Source organism: Eptatretus burgeri, chromosome 18 (assembly GCF_056783735.1).
Source record: "Eptatretus burgeri isolate ZD-2024b chromosome 18, Ebu_testis_v1, whole genome shotgun sequence".
Lineage (NCBI taxonomy): Eukaryota > Metazoa > Chordata > Myxini > Myxiniformes > Myxinidae > Eptatretus > Eptatretus burgeri.
This window is the reverse complement of record NC_140978.1, coordinates 32,332,844-32,352,843: the sequence shown is the minus strand read 5'-3', so window position 1 is coordinate 32,352,843 and position 20,000 is coordinate 32,332,844. Positions and strand designations below refer to the sequence as shown.

At 40.0% G+C, this 20,000-nt stretch overlaps 1 protein-coding gene across 8 annotated transcripts in view; it reads right to left on the bottom strand.

Moving 5' to 3' along the window:
- LOC147008839 (plasma membrane calcium-transporting ATPase 2-like) overlaps positions 1-20,000 on the bottom strand; it is a 174,206-nt gene that overhangs the window by 116,712 nt on the left and 37,494 nt on the right. For all 8 annotated transcript variants that reach the window (XM_085864280.1, XM_085864281.1, XM_085864283.1 and 5 more), the window contains exon 3: positions 2,780-2,977. In XM_085864280.1, the coding sequence (XP_085720406.1) occupies positions 2,780-2,977 (198 nt within the window). The remainder of the gene's footprint in view (positions 1-2,779; positions 2,978-20,000) is intronic.

Genomic DNA, 20,000 nt, shown 5'->3' with positions numbered 1-20,000 from the left:
AAGAACACACAAACAAACAAACAAACAAACAAACAACCACACAAACACACGAACACAAACAAAGCCAAATTTCAAAAATCCTCAATTTTCATTTGATTGACATGAAATTTGAAGAGCATTTGCATATCAGGTCACCAAATTCAATCACCGATTAATTTTGAGGTAAACATAGGCCAAAAGGCCAATTTGGGTGAAATTGGGCCAAATTTTCAAAAATCCTCAATTTTCATTTGATTGACATGAAATTTGAAGAGCATTTGCATATCAGGTCACCAAATTCAAACACCTATTAATTTTGAGGTAAACATAGGCCAAAAGGCCAATTTGGGTGAAATTGGGCTAAATTTTCAAAAATCCTCAATTTTCATTTAATTGACATGAAATTTGAAGAGCATTTGCATATCAGGTCACCAAATTCAAACACCTATTGATTTTGAGGTAAAGAAAGGCCAAAAGGCCAATTTGGGTGAAATTGGGCCAAATTTTCAAAAATCCTCAATTTTCATTTAATTGACATGAAATTTGAAGAGCATTTGCATATCAGGTCACCAAATTCAAAGACCTATTAATTTTGAGGTAAACATAGGCCAAAAGGTCAATTTTGGCAAAATTGGGCAAAATTTTCTAAAATCCTCATTTTTTTATCCGATTGACTTGAAATTTGAAAAAGATTTACATGCCAGGTCACTGAATTGAACCACCTTTTATTTTTGAGGTCACTGTAAGGCCAAAGGGTCAACATAGACCATAAGGTCAACATAGGCAAAACCAGCAAGCTGGCACTCATTTTGCTGACCTCGGAAGGATGACAGGCAGAGTCAACCCCACCTGGTCTTCATTCAACAGACAGGTGGGATTTGAACTCAGGATCCTAGGATCCCAAGCCCACCACCCAAATTTTTTAATCCGATTGGCTTGAAATTTGAAGAACATTTGCATGTCTGGTCGCTGAATTCATACACCTATTAATTTTGAGGTAAAAATAAGCTAAAAGGCCAATTTGGGGAAAATTGGGCCAAATTTTCTAAAACCCTCAATTTTTAGCCGAGTGACTTTAAATTTGAAAATTATTTACATATCCGGTCACTGAATTCAACCACCTATTATTTTTGGGGTCATCATAAGGCCAAAAGGTCAACATAGACCAAAAGGTCAACAAAGGCCAAATTTCTAAAATCCTCAATATGAATCCAATTAACTTGAAATTTGAAGAGCTTTGCATACCAGGTCACTGAATTCAACCACCTATTCATTTTAAGGTAAACATAGGCTAAATGATCAAAATAGGCCAAAAGGCCAATTTGCGCCAAATTTCCTAAAATCCTCAATTTTCATCTGATTGACTTGAAATTTGAAAAGGATTTACATATTAGGTGACTGAATTCAACCAACTATTATTTTTGAGGTCACCATAGGCCAACAGGTCAACATCGGCCAAAACATCAACAAAGGTCAAATTTCTAAAATCCTCAATATTAATCCAATTAACTTGAAATTTGAAGACCATTTGCGTATCAGGTCGCTGAATTCAACCACCTATTATTTTTGAGGTCACTATAGGCCAACAGGTCAACATCGGCCAAAACATCAACAAAGGTCAAATTTCTAAAATCCTCAATATTAATCCAATTAACTTGAAATTTGAAGACCAGTTGCGTATCAGGTCGCTGAATTCAACCACCTATTATTTTTGAGGTCACCATAGGCCAACAGGTCAACATCGACCAAAACATCAACATAGGTCAAATTTCTAAAATCCTCAATATTAATCCAAATAACTTGAAATTTGAAGACCATTCAAGCACCTATTATTTTTGAGGTCAATGTTGGGCAATAGCTCAACATAGGACAAAAGATCAACCCAATATAGGCCAAATTTATACGAGTGATGTTTCATTTGTTTGTTTGTCCATGTGATATCTCATCCCTCCTTTGATCTAGGAAGCTGAAATGTTGGGGCAAAGGTGAGGATGTGCTTTGGCAAAAACAATACTTTTTATTTTTTGATTGATTAATTAGTTAATTATTATTGATTAATGAATTACTTATTTATTTTCTTTCTCATCCTGGCAATAGCTCAGGCATATTTTGAGCTGGGAAGCAGATATTCGGACATTCCAGTGACCAAGCATTTTGCTTTAAAGAGTATTTTTGATTGATTGATTGATTCATCAATTAATTATTAATTTTTCGATTAATTACTTAATTTTCAAAAAGTTACAGATTTAGATGAAACAGTGGTGCGTTCAGAATGCTATTCGGTAATTGATTGAGAAATTAATTACTTTACCATTTTTATTTATTTATTTTCATTATACAATTAATAAATTACTCAATCAATTATTGTACACCGCTCCCTCCCAATTCTGACTCCATGTGCTGCAAGGCGACATCAGGCGCCCCAATGATGTCACGTGCTGGAGGATTTGATATTTATTTATTTGGCATGTGGGCGGCGTACTTTGAATGTACCAAGATTTGTTTTTCCTTGCATCACTCTGAAGATAACATGTGAGTATTATTTTGCATCCTGGTCATTAACACAGAGCAGTCAAGGTGAATTCAATTTTTGAGAAATTATGAGAAAGCCTTCTGTTAGTTTTTCTGGATACATTCATTATACTTTCTTGAGTTTGTTGTGACATTGCAAAATAAAAATAAAAAATTAACAGACCCTTCATCTTACCCATGGTAACATCAAAATCATCCACATGTAAAGTTAACATCATTAATTATTCTTTCGAAACATATATCCATAAATCTTTGTGCCTTTACACACCTTCATTGCTTTTTCCTTGAGGCTTATAGAAAGAAAGGCCTAAAGACAATATGGCCGCCACTTCCAGGATGATGAGTGTTACATCCTGCAAGGCCTCCCACACCAACTCCATGAAAGACTTTGGCTTCCTGGGTGGAATCAGGTTCTTTCCAAACACCTGCCTGCGCCTTTCAAAATCCTTGAGGTCACCTGAAAGCCCTGGAATCAGTTCAACAAAATCAGTCATGTTATATCTTTCACAATCCTTCATGTTCTGTTGAATTCATAGGTATGTCTCGAAATAAGTAACATGAATGAAATATGTTTAAATTTTACACGTTTGTTTTTATGAATCTCACTAAATTGCACAGAGAATCGGTTTTAATTTTCTTTCAATTAATATGGTACTTATGGCATCACAAGGCAAGTCTGAACAAGCTCTGGGTACCTAGTTATGTTAATCATGAAAAACAGCATGGGTCACTGTGATATAGCTTCCCCTTTTAGTGTACCAATAAAAATTTAGGATGCAGAAGGGACAGCTCGCTTCATATCCTCTGTACTTAACAGCTTGTTCTCAGGTATAAAACATTCTCTGTACAATCCAAAATTGTTGTTTGTTTAATAATTAATAATACTTAGAGATTATTATATATTGTACTTCATGTCTGACAGGATGGTCGCACCATTGAGCTGTCCAACTCGGTTCTATTCTTGACCTGACTATAAACCATTGGATTGATACTTCACAGGTGGGGTGTTGCATCACAAATTGTGCAGTCACTCAGACAGCTGTTATAGGTGAGTTATCGCCAGCACCCTGAAAATAAATGACTAATTTTGTACTGTGGGGTTTGTGAAAGACTTGGGCCAAAAGTCATGAGGCCGACCCCACAAGAAGGTGGGAATAATTGGGGGTGGGGAAGAAATTGGCGAGTAGTACATGTGCTGCATGGCATTTTTATGACTGGTTTGCAGGATGAGAAGGTGAGGACGTACAGGTTTGCTTTTAACAATCGTGTAAATGTGCAGCAAAGGATATTAAATAAGGTTTCATGCAAGGTAGGAAATCTCTATAATGTTCTTGAACTCGTGCCAATTTGGTGGATTCATTAAATTTGAAAGTATCTCCACATGTGTTTGTTAATGAATGTGGGAATTTGGGATTTCTCAATAAAAGGTGTTACAGATGTTCATGTCTGCACGATTTTCCTTGGATCTCACAAGAGAAAACTATTAGGCAAAATGCAAACGGATATGCCTTCGTCTGAGCTCCGTGAGCTGAACAACACGGTTCCTTACAAGTTATCCGACCTGTGTTTCATTCCTGAAAAAAGTGGAATGTGACTGCAAACGACTTCCCTGGTTATTGGCAGACAGATGATGCATCGTATAATAATCAGCCGTTATTCAGAGGAGATTCCAAGCCAGCTCTCCTACTTGCTTATCTACACTTGTGAGAATTAGACATATCAAATGGGAGTTTTTGTAAGAGTAAGTGATTGTGTGCTGGTGGTACCCTGGCCAAATTCTGGAATGCTTCCTCACAGTCATGCAGCCTTACCCCTCACTTGGTTCTCAAGATTTCTTGGTAGCAAAATAATACAAATGCATTTCTAAGAAAGAAATAGAAGTGTCAATGCATACTTTGGTAAATCAAAAGGAAAAATGTATTGATTTTGAATACATATATATATATGGTATATATACAGTACATAATAAATATATATACAGTATATACAGTAGATGCATATAAACAGTACATAGCGTACAGTACAGTATACCTACATATACGTATATAAGATGAAAAATGGCCCATCTCAAGGCCTACAACCATGAGTCCCAAAAGGCAATAAAGCAGGTGTCTTCCAAAAGCAATTAACGCCGTGCTGCCAACTTCACCAATTTACGGACTATTCAAGGCACAGCGCTGTACTCTGACACTTTTAAAGGCTCCCCGGATATCCGGAAAGAGACACGATTCTGGCTGTGTCCACCATAACCTGGCAAGAGCACTCCCGGCAGTTGTCCTAGTAAGGAACACAAAGGTCGCTCGCTAATCAAATACTCTGTGCAGTCTTGAGGTGTGTTTTTACCTACCCAAGGACTGAAAGAACAAATTGTAGGAAGCGGCCTTTTGTAGAAACCTTGCAAAGCCTAAGTTATGACAATAATTCCTCGTGCTCTCAACTGCCTTTTAGACATAATGCATGAGACCACAATGAGGGCACCCACCCTACGTGGATCAGAAACCGTTATTCATGACCCATGTAGGCCGTAGTGCACCGACACGTACGGCACGCTTAGAAAATGACTACCATTGCACCTCACCTGGAACTAAGTAAATTTAATGGATTATTATTAATGATCTTAGGGTGCTGAATCCAAATATCAATGTTTCCATTGTAAAAAAAAAAACATGGACCATGACCTACTTTTTGAGACCTGAATCCCAAAAAGGGAAATCCTCTTTTAGTAGGGTTGCTGAGTCTGCAAATCATTACTTGCTGGTAACAAAGCACCAAATTTGGTCCACACGTACATTGGACGCTAAATCAACAATTTCAGAATAGGTGTTCACCTCCACGGTGTCATAAGGAGCGCCACTGCACTGATTTTCCAGTCAATTCCCTAATTTTTGTTCTCCCTGAATAAATGATTCACACCAACTTTTCCATATTTCAGTGATTTTTCTGTCACGAAGCAAAAACAATCAGTTACAGTTATTAACATGCCTGGGAAATGGATGCGTTGATTCCTGGACTATCGAAGAAGTCACACTTAATGGTTATGTGGTGTCACTCACCATCTGAATTTTAATCGCTGTCATCATTCAACAGTTCATTCTCTTTCGGGGTTTCATCGATGTTCTTACAGTTCTCGCAGGAGCCTATGTCCGTACAAGAAACACCATTCACTCGATATGGACATCAGTCAGAGGAACAACTAGCTTTTTTGCAGCCACACGAGTTCATGTTGAGCATATCTAGAGGCACAGAATCCTGGGTCATCCAGCGTATGGAGATCCCATCGTTGTTGGAATTCCAACCATGATAATTTGGGCTTGAAGGGTTGATAACAGAAATGAGCGATCGGCGTTCTATAGCCACTTGTTAGTTGCACCTCTTCATATGTTGGATCAATGTGTTTCGTGAAGCAAGCAGTTTCTATTCGTTGAACGTTTCAAAGCAGAAAATATGGTAGCGCGCTTCATTGACTGATGTAACTGACTAAGACTGCCCATTTCACTCACACACAAGAGACTAAAGTGCATTCTCTAGATCACTTTTGAGCTCAAATGAGGTATCCAGAGAACGAAAGTGCTTTGATACAATGGCTTCGACATCAGGATTTTGAATGCATGTTGTTTTCCCTTTAACATGAAAGGAGCTAGAAGTGTCTGCACGAGTGAATACATGAAGGCTGACCAAACTTTCTGAAATACACTCCCCCATGTCAGCAGCTAAATGATCATGTTAATGACTCACCATTTCTCCTTCGATCCGGTTTCTCCGAGGAATGTAGTGGAAATATTCCTGACATGGGCGAATGCGATCACAATGACATCAGAATCAGGGCTGCTGATGATAACAGCTGGGTGGGATGATGCGGCGTGATGTTTCTGTCGAAGCAAGCGTGTATCAAACTCAACATGGTCACATTTCAATTACCCCACTTGTCATACTTATCACACTTGTAGTTCCTGCCCATCATACAGCAATGCATGATAGACACCTTGAAGGTCCACAAAAAAAATCGATTGTGTCGAGATCTTCAGACATCCATTGTGAATCTAGAAACTCAGCCAGTTCCTCCTTGTTCATACTGTCAAGTAAGAAATCTTTCCATCATGTTGGTGCCTTCTGTTCAGGCCTGAATATTTGTTACATGTGGGGAGTCTTATTGATTGCCACGATGATGATGCTCTGCGTCCTTGATAGAAACGTCTGGATAAGTGTCGAAAACAATGTCCGCTCTCGCATAACCTTGGGATGAGATGAGATGGCGGATCCTGGCAAGGACAATGGAAGCTAACTCACCGAATGTGTTTGGTAGAGACGACAATTGGAGACTGTGAATTAGGACCATCCTGTTGATGATGAGTGCAGCATCTTGAGTTACATCATAACCTTGACAGGATCATCTACTTTCCATGAGATCCAACAGCTTCACCTTGCTGGTTTTGCACAAGGACCCGTCGGTGCTCGCCAATGGGAATGAAACTGGACTCAGGCGATATGACAGTACATCTCTTAAAGCAAGTTCGTTCTTCCTTAAGATAATCAGCTGTGTGAATAAATTGCTAAGTTCACTGTTTTGCTTGTCTTTTGTCTTTGATTCAGCTTTCATGAAGAAAGTCTTCAGATTCAGTCTTTTAATTGCCTGGTGAAGCATGTTATCCGTGATTTTTACTGTGAACTTTGCTGCAGCCTGTTCTCCAACCTCACGTGCTTTCACCAGATCATTCTCGCATTGTTCTGAAACAATGACACCAGTGAACAAGTTCAGGAGTTCTTCATGATACGGAAAGAAAGGGTCCAGTCTATCTTCAACGGTCTCAATGACTCTGGTGACTTGGGCTTCATCCCTCCTTCTTTGGGCGGAAGCTAAATCCTTCCTCGAACACATCTCATCCTGAAAGCCAGCAAAATTATCACATTGGTGGGTCATTGGAGTGTGTTTATCTTGGGAGAGTACCCATCGATGTGCTGCATTATGATGAATGGTGATACTGTTGTGGGGCCGGGTGTCGGCGGCGAGCACGACCGCTAGATGGAGCAGTAGAGTCGGCTCCACTGAACACTCGGAATCTAGATCGTGCTTTTCGGAGAACTCCGAGAGGCACGGGTCCCTTACAGGACCGTGGTCACCAATATTTTGATGGTGTGAGGTAGGGTCCACTTGTCTAACTGCAATTTACCTAAGTACTCACACCGTCCAACTACCAGGGAAATCTCACCCTCGGCCGACTCTGTCCAATCCGAGTCACGGTAACGGCTTGGATCCGGCGTAACAAAGCGGAGTTACCAGAGCCGCCGGACCAAATGCACAATTTGCCGCTTCCCAATTACCCAACACGCACCGTGCTAAGCCAATAAAAGAAACACAGAAACGAGCTGATACATTCAACAAAATGGAGATTTATTCACAATAGGCAGGGAGGGGAACACAGAAGAGCAGAGTTATCCGACTATAAGAAATGCAATGTACAAGGGAAAGCACTTAACACTTCTACTTGACAAGACAGGCCTGCACACAGACGCGCACACCCAAAAAGAAAATGGACCCGATGGGTCTTCAGTCGGTAGAGCCGGCCCGGATACCTGTCCCGCCTCGTGCGGTCACACCGACTTGAACCACCACGGTGGGACTTGAACCCATGACCCGAAGTCCATGACCACGACTGTCTGCAGAGCCCTCGTCGACAACCACTGACTAGCTTTGGATGCCAGGTTGGAAATGCCTGGACTGAAAATGTCCTCTCCCACCAGGAATGTCTCACACACGATCCTCGCTGCTTGGCAAAACGCCACGATCTCTCGAACTGGCGAACGCTCCTGCCACGAGCACACCATCTCTCTACAACGCTGGTCGAGACCACCACTCTTTCTCCTCAGGAGGGAGGGCCTTCTTCTCCTGGTCTCTTGCCTCCTCATTGGTCAGACCCATCGCACGATTCCCTGGCCGTCCTCCATTGGACAGGCCCACGGTAGGTGGGGCAACTCCCACCCTTCTGGGCAGAGTCTTGATCGGAGGCGTTTGTGGCTCCGCCCACCTCCTCACCTCTGGCCACGTGCGTAATGGCGATGGTGTTGAGTCGGAAACGGGGCGGGTTGCTCCCTCCTTGCCGATTAGCTAAAGAGGGACGCCATGCCTAAGTTAGACTTCGCCCACGCACGCGCGAAGAATGCTGCGAGCAGAGTGATGTTGTTGTGAGAGCGAAGATGGGCGTTGTTGTCATTGTTGTAAGGGATGTAAAAAATCCTATCTCTAAAATAACCCACAGCGCACGTACATTTAATTCCCATGAGACTAGGGACGGGACCCCAGCTAGAAACACATACTTACCAATATAACTGATATATAAGGACTCTGGTTGTTGTGTGCTCTTGGCTGCCAGATTCGTAACAATACCAACGAAACCACCGGCAGTTTTGCAGTACTTGTTGACCATTTGTTCAATTACTTGACCCGCTGCTGTCGTTGAAAATCCATAGTGATCCTGCTGTTGAACGATAAAGATTCTCCAGCACAGAAACATTCAAATGTGAAAGGATGTGTCGATGCCAGGTTTGTCATGCCCCTCAGGTAGATAGGTAAGTAATGAGGAGTGTCTTCGATCATATCCAAAAAAACAGTGAAGGAGCTGTCCAAGCCAATACTTATGGCTGTCTCAATCTGTAGTTTTCATACTCTGGATGAATTTCAGGAGACCACGGACCATGTCAAATCTTAACCAACTGGAACTGTACGTTTCACTCATTCTGCTGCAGAATGTAAGGGGGGATGTAACTGTTGAGAAATTAGTCAATAACTCACCACCATCCTTTATTTTCAGCATGACCTGATGTATCATGTTTTATATTACGTCCTTTCCATACTAAATGACCATTCATCCCACAGATGATGCAAACAGGGGGAAATATGTAGAATGACCTTGGTACAAGCCCATCCAATTCTTGATGTCGGCCTGGATGATCGCAATGCTATTCTTGTTGGAATGTCATGACGCTCAGATTCATCATCCTATGCATCACTTGCTGCACCATCACCATGACCACCATCAGGATCGCTTGTGCTGCAAGAATTCGCCTCCGGTTTCTCTTGGCATGCTATACTCTATATTTGTGAAGCAAGCGTAGCATCTACGATGATGGCCATAACTTTCAGTAACAGCCGACAGTTGGAGTGACCGAGTGCCTGCATTGATTTCTACAAGTGTCTTTTCCGGACCATCAACTACTCCCCATCACTGAGCACCTGCGTTAACCTTTGCTTCTCTGTGAATTCGGATACCTTTGAAGAGGTCAAATTGCCCACATGATGCAATAAACACCTCATTTCCTTGTGAAAATGATGAGAAAAGCATTTAAACTGGGCGTGGCCATTTTGGAACTGGATGCAGCCTCCAACGAGCACCAATCACCAGTACAAGAAAGCTAGTACCACACCCTCTGGTTATTTTTCACTTTCAGGTCCATTTTATTCCACTTTGTTCATCGCTGTGCAAATGTAAACAGTGGGGGATGTTTTCATGGTACTTTGAATTATCTTTCAGCAATATTTTATTCTGCTCCATGAGAGGTGCAATGATAAAGTGCCATACCAGTGTACCATGGCCAAATTATATACCCCCTATGCTTATGCAGGTAATAATGTTGAGGTGGAAGCCAAAGCTAGGGTGAAGGAGGTTTTATTGTGGCAAGTTTGTCATAGCAACATCCATCCATCAGAAGCATATTCTGTGCAGGGCATCGGTGCTGCCAAAGCAGTCACCCATGAACTTCACCCATGAACACCCTGGGATATTGGGCACAATGCTGGACAGGTCACCACTCCAAGACAGGATACTCAAATGGCTCAATCATCCCAGAAAGCTGGTACTCATTTTCCACCCTCGGAAGGATGACAGGCTGAGTCAACCCCACCTGGTATTAATTCAACAGCCGAGCAGGATTTTAACTCAGGACCACAGGATCCCAAACCCACCGCCCTAACAATTAATCCAACACCAGTGATATATCACAGCAACAGTCAATCGATTAGTAATATTAATTTGTCACTTTTTTCTGCATGTTTGAATTGTGTTAAGAAGTGTCAGGGTTCGCTGAGGAAGTCTTCATTTTCCAGCACACTGGGTGAGGGTGGCAGAGGAAGGAAGGCCCTGTGGCTTTGGCAGGTAACCAATTGAGTTTGTAATGGCTTTACAGCAGAGATGGAAAAACCAATGGAATGTTACATCTGCCCCCCTCTCCAACCCACCAATCCCGCTAAGTGCTAAGTTGTAACAGTGGAGCTGTGAAAGTGCAGGAAACTTATTCAAGCTGTGATATCTTAGCAGCCTCAGATTTACAATTCCCAGAGAGGACAAGACTCGATCACCTACTTCTTCCCTTGGTACTGGGAAATTGGCATCTCTGGTTCTCCGAGCCTGGATTAACCTTTCGGGTCATATACAACACCCATTCAAGGGACCTTAAAGATCAGGAGTCCACATAGTCCAGAAAATAACTCCTTAACATGGGAATTGTGTGACCTGTCATTCTATTCCTCCTTTTGTAAAACATCGCAAGCAAGCACAGCTCCCCCCATTTGAATGTTTTATCTATTTTCATTCTATAATTTTGGATTTCATTCATTCGTTCATCCATATGCATATTGGACTGGGACTGTTACGTGTTCGCAGGCATGTAGGTACGGATCATTTTTTAAGGGTTGCAGTTGTGCTGTTGCCTGGTGTTGGCTTAGCGGTTAGGGTGGCTGACTTGAGATTGATTCTAGGATCCTGAGTTCAGGCTCTGTTGGCTGTTGAATTAACACCAGGTGGTGTTGACTTCTGAGGGTCCGCAAAATGAGTACCAGTGTACTGGTAATAGGGACACTGCATCAGCGGCATAGCCACGTCCCGAACCAATGATGCAACCAGCAGCCATAAGGCTGCACTCAAAAGAGAGAGGGAGAGTTGCGCTGTTCATGCAGTGTCCCTTGTAGGTTCGTACGTTGTCTGTGTAGGTTGTTCAAGGTACCGGTGATGACTCACCTACTCTTCATTGAAAGAAACCTTGGAATATTAATCATCCATCAACTAATGCTGGCAGATAGCTCCATCAATTAGTTTAACGTCTATCTGAGCGATGGTGCTGCCTGCGAAGCACCAATCCCAGAATGTATAATCAAGGTGTGAATAAAACACAGATTAGACAGCTAAGAGGTTAAGTACACTATGACTGCACCATTCTGTTGAAAACTTAATTTGGATCAAGCAAACAAAGAGAACATCAGTCATTGGTAAAGGCAAAATGAAACTTTTGAATGTGTTTACAACTTGTTTCCAATACTCAACAAACTTTCACTATACGAGTCAATAAAGCCACAGAAGCAGTTGAATGCGATTCATTTTCGCTTTTACAATCTGAGCACATTTGCACACATTTGACTTTACTGGGTTGTCATATGGACATTCGTTTTTGGAACTCAATTCATTCTCGTGAATAATCCACGACTTCAACCTCCACCAAACACATAAACATCTTTTGTGTATCATCTATAGGATGATATCATCTCTCTCGATAAGAGAGATGTTTGTCTGCCTGTCTGTCTGTCCCCATTTTTCTCAGGGATTGCCAAACGGAACTTCGTCAAACTTTCAGAGGTTCATCAGTGAGTGCCGTTGAGTGTTTTAGGCAAAAACAAATTTGAAATTTGGATTTAAAAACATAAATTTTTTTAAAAATCACTCAAAGTTTAAGCCTTTGTAGCCCTGTTAAAAGTAGAATTACTAAATGATCCCTGACCCCATTCCTTAGTGGATATAGGGATGTATTTTACCTCCCCACAAAAAATAGAAAATATAACAAAAGTTGATTTCTTCAAAATGCCAACAGAATTAGAACAGCACCCTGCTAGTCTATCTGTACTCATAAATATCAGTGTGTGTGTGTGTGTGTGTGTGTGTGTGTGTGTGTGTGTGTGTGTGTGTGTGTGTGTGTGTGTGTGTGTGTGTGTGTGTGTCCTCCATAACTCCAAAACCATGAAACCAATCAGCCTGAAACTTTGCATGCAAACTAAGGGAACTCCAGGGAAGTGCAAGGGTGGAACTTGGGTGCTTGGGTGAATAAAAACACCCCTTTTGAACAGAATTAACGGCCTTATTTAATGATATCATTCATCAGGCACATCCTCCATCAACACTCTATAAGGATCTTAAGGCATATCCTGAGTTACCTCGCTGGGTCTGAAGCCGCCATGTTTTTTTGGCCTGCTCAACCATGCCTTGACTTGGAACAGGCCGCAATGATTTCTTAATGATAAAGTTGTTTTTTTTCACTTGCCTTACTCATATTATTATCGAATGACTGTTCATCATAGCTACAAATTGTTGGGTACATTGCAATGCTTATAAACGCTCAGAGACGCCAGTATCCGTGGCTTTATTTCATTTCCACATATGCAATAACCTCAAAAATCTCTTCAACGAAGATAATTACAAAATTTACGTTCCAGAATTGACTTAGCAGCAATTTAGATGCTAACAAAGTGTTCAGTTGTCCAATTTGGACATTGCTCAGACATTTCTGGTTGCAAGGGTTTAGAGACGGCCATTGGTAATTGTTTACCAAGCCAGGCGTTCCATTGGAGTGCTTGCTTGAGTGCTTAAGCCACTGGCCGAGCACCCCACAGTCGATAGAAGTACAGCTCATGTCCCGATCGGGATGTACAGTTGGCAAGTACGTAAACAGCACACACGGACGTGGTACATATGGGTAGATTTGGATCTGTAGGGACTCTTTGCAGGTGTGTGGTCATACCATGCCTGTTTTGGGCGCCTTGGTGGCAAAGTTTCATCCCGTATCTTATGAAGGTTTTATCAGGTTTTCCTTTGTCCTCGTGACTGTTTCTAAAGCAATTTGTTATCGGGTGTACCTTAATATGGTTATACGTTTCTCTTTGCGAGTTTCAAAGCAAAATACATTTGACAACACCTGATTTCTGAGCCGTTTGCTGTATTAACGCGTTTTCTAAATTACCGAGCCAAATTTTTTTTTTCTACCCATCACACACAGCTATTTATAAAGATTAATGTTTTTGCACATCTCCTTGAAACGTGTGTGTATGTGTGTATGTGTGTATGTGTGTATGTGTGTATGTGTGTATGTGTGTATGTGTGTATGTGTGTATGTGTATATATATATATATATATATATATATATATATATATATATATATATATATATATATATATATATATATATATATATATATATATATATATATATATATATATATATATATATATATATATATATATATATATATATATATATATATATATATATATACAATGATCCTGATGTTGGCGCAGTGGTTAGGGCAGCGGCTTGGGATCCAAAAGGTCCTGAGTTCAAGCCCCGTTGGGCCACTGAATTAATACACCAGGGGGTTGACTCAGCCTGTCATCCTTCCGAGGTCGGCGAAATGAGTACCAGTGTACTGGGCCGGTGTATACCCCGGTTAAAATAGGTGTACCATATCCCTGTGTCGTAAGAGGCGACCAGGGTTGCGTCAGGAAGGGCATCCGGCACATGTAAAACATGTGCCAAATCACTATGCGGATCATACGGATGATCCGCTGTGGCGACCCTTAACGGGAGCAGCCGAAAGAAGAAGAAGAAGATATGCAATGTTGTTTTTTTTATTTGTTTATTCAAATTCCCCCAAAACAAGGGTTTAAGCTACTCAAGGTTTCTGGGTTTTGTATATACAAAACTGACTCAATAATCACACTGACTCCAACCTGTCGATTCCTGAAAAATTGCCGATATCGGCCAAGCACTAGTGTGTGTGTGTGTGTGTGTGTGTGTGTGTGTGTGTGTGTGTGTGTGTGTGTGTGTGTGTGTGTGTGTGTGTGTGTGTGTGTGTGTGTGTGTGTGTGTGTGTGTGTGTGTGTGTGTGTGAGTGTGTGTGTGTGTGGTTCATAAAGTATAACATTTTCTCTCCACTAACTCCCCTCCCCAACCCCTCTCTCTCTCTTTCTCTCTCTCTCTCTGTCCCATCTTTGCTCCACCTCCACCTAATACAGAGCAGCACCCTCCCACACATCTCTCTCTCCTCTTTGCGGATGTGTCTTGGTGGCGATTATGTCCAGATGGTGTTTCTCTCCAGACGTGTCTGTGTTTGTGCCTGGATGATGTTTGTCTCTGGATGTGTCTTTATCATAGGATGCATCCAGGCCTTGTTTGTGTCCAGACAGGAGTTTGTCTTTGGATTTGTCCAGGTGATGTTTATGTCTGGACAGGAGTTTGTCTCTGGACGTGTCTGTGTGGTGTTTGTCTTCGGGTGGTGTTTGTTTCCGGACGTGTCTGGGCGGTGTTTGTCTCGAGATGGTGTTTGTTTCCGGGCTGTGTTCATCTCTGGATGTGTCTGGGCAGTGTTTGTCTCCAGACGGTATTTATAACATGATCGGTAGAAAATGGATTTCAAACATTATTTTGTTTACATCTTTGCTGTTATTCTATGCAGAAGCATTTTGACGACACAGCATGAATCGTAATTTCCCACTCTTTTTGGTGGTATTTGCTTGTAATATATAAAACAGAAATAATATTACTAATCAAGTGACTTGTGGTGACAAACCCGCCACAAAAAAGCCAACTTCACCACTTGCATTTTCCATGATCTATCTCAGATTTGTAATTTCATCTCTTGTACCTCTTCCTCTTCTGAAAACTGCTTCTCCAATTTTTGCATTGCAGTCTCCCATAATAATTAAAACATTTCCTTTAGGCACCTGTTCTACAAGTTCCTGTGACCTTCCATAAAACTCCTCCACATTTTATTCATCTACTACAGAAGTTGGAATGTATATCTGAATGATGGTGGGGTTAACTGGATATCCTTGTAACCTCACTGATATTAACCTATCATGGACTTGGTTGGAATCATAGTTAGCCTTCCCAAAATTAAAAAAAAAATCCCCACATAAACCCGACAAGATAAATTATAGTTCAGGCTTTGTTGCACCAGATAAGCATACAAGTGATCATGGAACATGTTTCCAAAAAAATTAACCATTTCTGACTTAACTTGCCGAATGATAATAATCTGATCAATATTGATGAGCAAACAAAAAAAATACTCAAATTTAACTGTGAATGGTTGGAGAAAATGTACTCTGTGGCGAGATACTCAAGTATATTACCTCCGCCACCGAAGGTAAAAGGAGGTTATATTTTCACCCATTTCTGTCTGTTTGTTTGTTTGTCACTTGCAAAATCGAAGATTTTTCAGTTATATTGGTAAGTCGATTTTGTTATTCTGTCTGTCTGTTTGTTTGTCACCTACAGGTCACAATTTAAAACCGATATTCACGAAACTTCACCACATGGTAGAGTTTGTCATAAGGAAGAAGTCTATTGCTTTTGAGGTCAAAAGGTTAAAAGGTCAACATAAGCCAAAGGTCAACAACTAAGGTGGGATTTCCAAAATCCTAAATTTTCATCCGATTGACTTGAAATTTGAAGAGGATTTATATTTCAGGTCAATGGATTTAAAGCACCAATTATTATGGAGGTCCACATAGGCCAAAAGGTCAACATGGGCATAATTTCTAAAATCCTCCATTTTCATCCGATGCACTTGAAATTTGAAGAGGAGTTGCATATTTGGTCATTGAATTCAACCACCCAATACTTTTGAGGTCAAATGTGTTTAATGGATTTTGCGATGACGTCTTCTTCTTGTTACTTGCAAAAAACGAAGATTTTTCAAGTATATTGGTTTGTCGATTTTGTTGTTTTGTCTGTCTGTCTGTCTATCTGTTTGTCTGTCTTTTTGTCAACTACAGGTCACAATTTAAAGCCAATCTTCACGAAACTTCAACACATGGTAGAGTTTGTCATAAGGAAGAAGATAATTGTTTTTCAGCTCAAAAGGTCAAAAGGTCAACAACTTAGGTGAGATTTCTAAAATCCTCGATTTTCATCCGATTGACTTGGAATTTGAAGAGGATTTATATTTCAGGTCACTGAATTCAAATAGCCAATTATTTTTGAGGTCAACATCGACCAAAAGGTCAATATAGGCCCAAGGTCAACAACTAAGGTGGTGTTTCCAAAATCCTCAATTTTCATCTCATTGACTTGAAATTTGAAGAGAATATATATTTCAGGTCACTGAATTCAACCAGTCGATTATATTTGAGGTCAACATGGACCAAAAGGTTATCATAGGCCCAAGGTAAACAACTAAGATTGTATGTCTAAAAGCCTCAATTTTCATCCAATTGACTTGAAATTTGAAGAGCATTTTCACATCAGGTCATGGAATTCGACTAGACAATTATTTTTGAGGTCAACATCGACCAAAAGGTCAACATAGTCCCAAGGTAAACAACTAAGATTGTATTTCTGAAATCCTCAATTTTCATCCAATTGACTTGAAATTTGAAAATAATATATATTTCAGGTCACCGGATTCAAACAGTCGATTATATTAGAGGTCAACATAGGCCAAAGATCAACAACTTAGGTGGGATTTCTAAAATCCTCATTTTTCATTCCATGGAATTGAAATTTGAAGAGTATTTTTTTCAGGTCACCAAATTAAACCAGCCAATTATATTTGAGGTCAACATGAACCAAAAGGTCAACAAAGTTCCAAGGGCAACAACTAAGGTCGTATTTTTTTTAAATCCTCAATTTTCATCCGATTGACTTGAAATTTGAAGTGGATTTTTATTTGAGGTCAATGAATTCAACCAGCCAATACTTTTTGAGGTCAACATCAACCAAAAGGTCAACATAGGCCCAATGTCAACAACTAAGAAGGTATTTCTAAAATCCTCAATTTTCTTCTCATTAACTTGAAATTTGAAGAGGATTTGCAGATCAGGTCACTTAATTCAACCACCAATTATTTTAGACGTCAACATAGCCCAAAAGGACAGCATAGGCCGACTTTCTAAAATTGTCAATTTTCATCCGATTGACTTGAAATTTGAAGAGTTGCATATTTGGTCACTGAATTAAAGCAGCCAACTATTTTTGAGGTCAACCTGGACCAAAAGGTCAACATAGTCCCAAGGTCAACAACTGGGGAGGTATTTCTAAAATACTCAATTTTTAATCCGATTGACTTGACATTTGAAGAGGATATATATTTCAGGTCACCGAATTCAACCACCAAATATTTTGAAGGTCCACATCGGCTAATAGGTCAACATAGGCCGAATTTCTAAAATTTCAATTTTCATCCAATGCACTTGAAATTTGAAGAGGAGTTTCACATTTGGTCATTGAATGAAACCACCAATTATTTTTGAGGTCAAATTTGTTTTATGGATTTTGCAAGTATCGTGCTCTGCATGACGTATTCTGGTTACTTGCAAAATCGAATATTTTTCAAGTGTATTGGTCAGTCGATTTTGTTATTCTGTATGTCTGTCTGACTGTCTGTCTGTCTTGTCTGTTTCTTGCCTGCAGGTCACAATTCTTAAGCAATCGTCATGAAACTTTACAAAGCTGTAGAGGTCATCTCAACTGAGAAGCCTATTGATTTTGAAGTCAAACGTCAAAGGTCATCTTGAGGTCAAATTTCTAAAATCTTAATTTTTCATCCAATTGACTTGAAATTTGAAAAATGTTTGCATATTGCATCACTGGATTGGGAAACCAACTATTTTTGAGGTCAAACGGTCAAAGGTCAACTCAAGGTCAAACTTATATAATCATCCATTTTTATCTGAAAAATCATAAATATTCATCCGATTGACTTGAAAATTTAACAGCAATTGCAGAGTATATCATTGAATTGGGAAACCTACTATTTTTGAGATCAAAAGGTCAAAGGTAAACTCAAGGTCAAACTTCTATAATCATCAATTTTCAACTGAAAAATTGTCAACTTACATCCTATTAACTTAAAAGTTGAACACCATTTGCATAGTCCATCACTGAATTGGGAAAGCAACTATTTTGAGGTCAAAAGATCAAAGGACAATTCAAAATCAAACTTCTAAAATCATCAAATTTCATCTGAAAAATTGTCAATTTTCATCTGATTAACCTGAAAAATAAGCAGCAATGCATGCATAGTGCATTACTGACTTTTGAAACCAACTATATTTGAAGTCAAAATGTCAAAGGTCAACTCAAGGTTAAACTTCTATAATCATCAATTTCAATCTGAAAAATAATCAATTTTCAACTGATTGACCTGAGCTTTGATTAAGATTGTCAATTTTAATCTTGATGAAATGGACAATTTGATATATCCATGGCAACCTTTGAGGAGGGGGGTGAATTTTGCAACTGTCATGCTCTGCACGACATCTTTTTCTTGTTTGTTCGTTGGGAAGTCGATAGAGTCGAAAAAATAAAATTTGAGCTTTTTTTTTCTACCCTTATCAGTATTTCCATTGATATGTCTCTGTTGGGTAGTCGAAAAAAAAGAGATTTTTTTTTTATACCCTTATCAGTATTTCCGTCGATATGTTTGTCTGTCTGTCTTTTGGGTAGTCGATGTAGTCGAAAAAAAACATTTTCGAAAAAAAAAATTTTGAGATTGTTTTTCTTCTTCTACCCTTATTATCAGTATTTCCGTCGATAGGTTTGTCTGTCCCTCTGTTCGGTCCAGTGCTCCGTTAATACAATGGCGATTTCGATGAAACTTGGTTGGTAGGTTCATACCATGACCTAGTTGTGTGCAAATGAGAACCGTTGCTATGGACACCACCATTGCCTAGCAACGGGATTTTGAAATTTTTGAAAAATCAAAAAAAAAAATTCAAAAATCAAAAATCGGGCAACGAGCGACTGTGGGCAGTACGTTCAGCCATATTGTCAAAAATTTCCAGCCGGATCCTATGAAAACTGTCGGAGAAGATAGACTTTGAATGAACCCTGGTCGAAAACAATAAAAAAACGAAGTTCGTTATATCTCAGAGACTATGAGTCAGATATACATGAAACTGGTATGGTAGGTTCATGGTATGTCCTAGTTATGTGTGAGAAAGAACCGTTGCTATGGACGCCTCTGTTGCCTAGCAATGGCCGAAAAACCTCTAAATGTGGGGGTATTTTAACGAAAAAACAATCTGCAGCATTAACCCTTGAAGCTGGAATCATGAATTTTCTTGTGCTTAATCCTCAGGTCAGTCCCCATCAAACAGGCTCATCCGTCAGGTTCTATTGGGTAGGCGACTACCCATGTCCACCTACCAGCTTGTCTGTATGTATGTCTGGTCAGTCCAGTGCTCCGTTAATACAATGGCGATTTCGATGAAACTTGGTTGGTCGGGTCATACCATGACCTAGTTGTGTGCAAATGAGAACCGTTGCTATGGACACCACCGTTGCCTAGTAACGGGACTTTGAAAAATCATAAAAGATTAATTTTTTCAAAAATCAAAAATCGGGCCATCCGGATTCGGATGAAATTTTGTGAACAGGTTCGGTGTGTGACAAAGACGAAATTATTTCGATTTTGGTGAAGATCCAGATCTGGCTATGAGGATTTTTGAAGT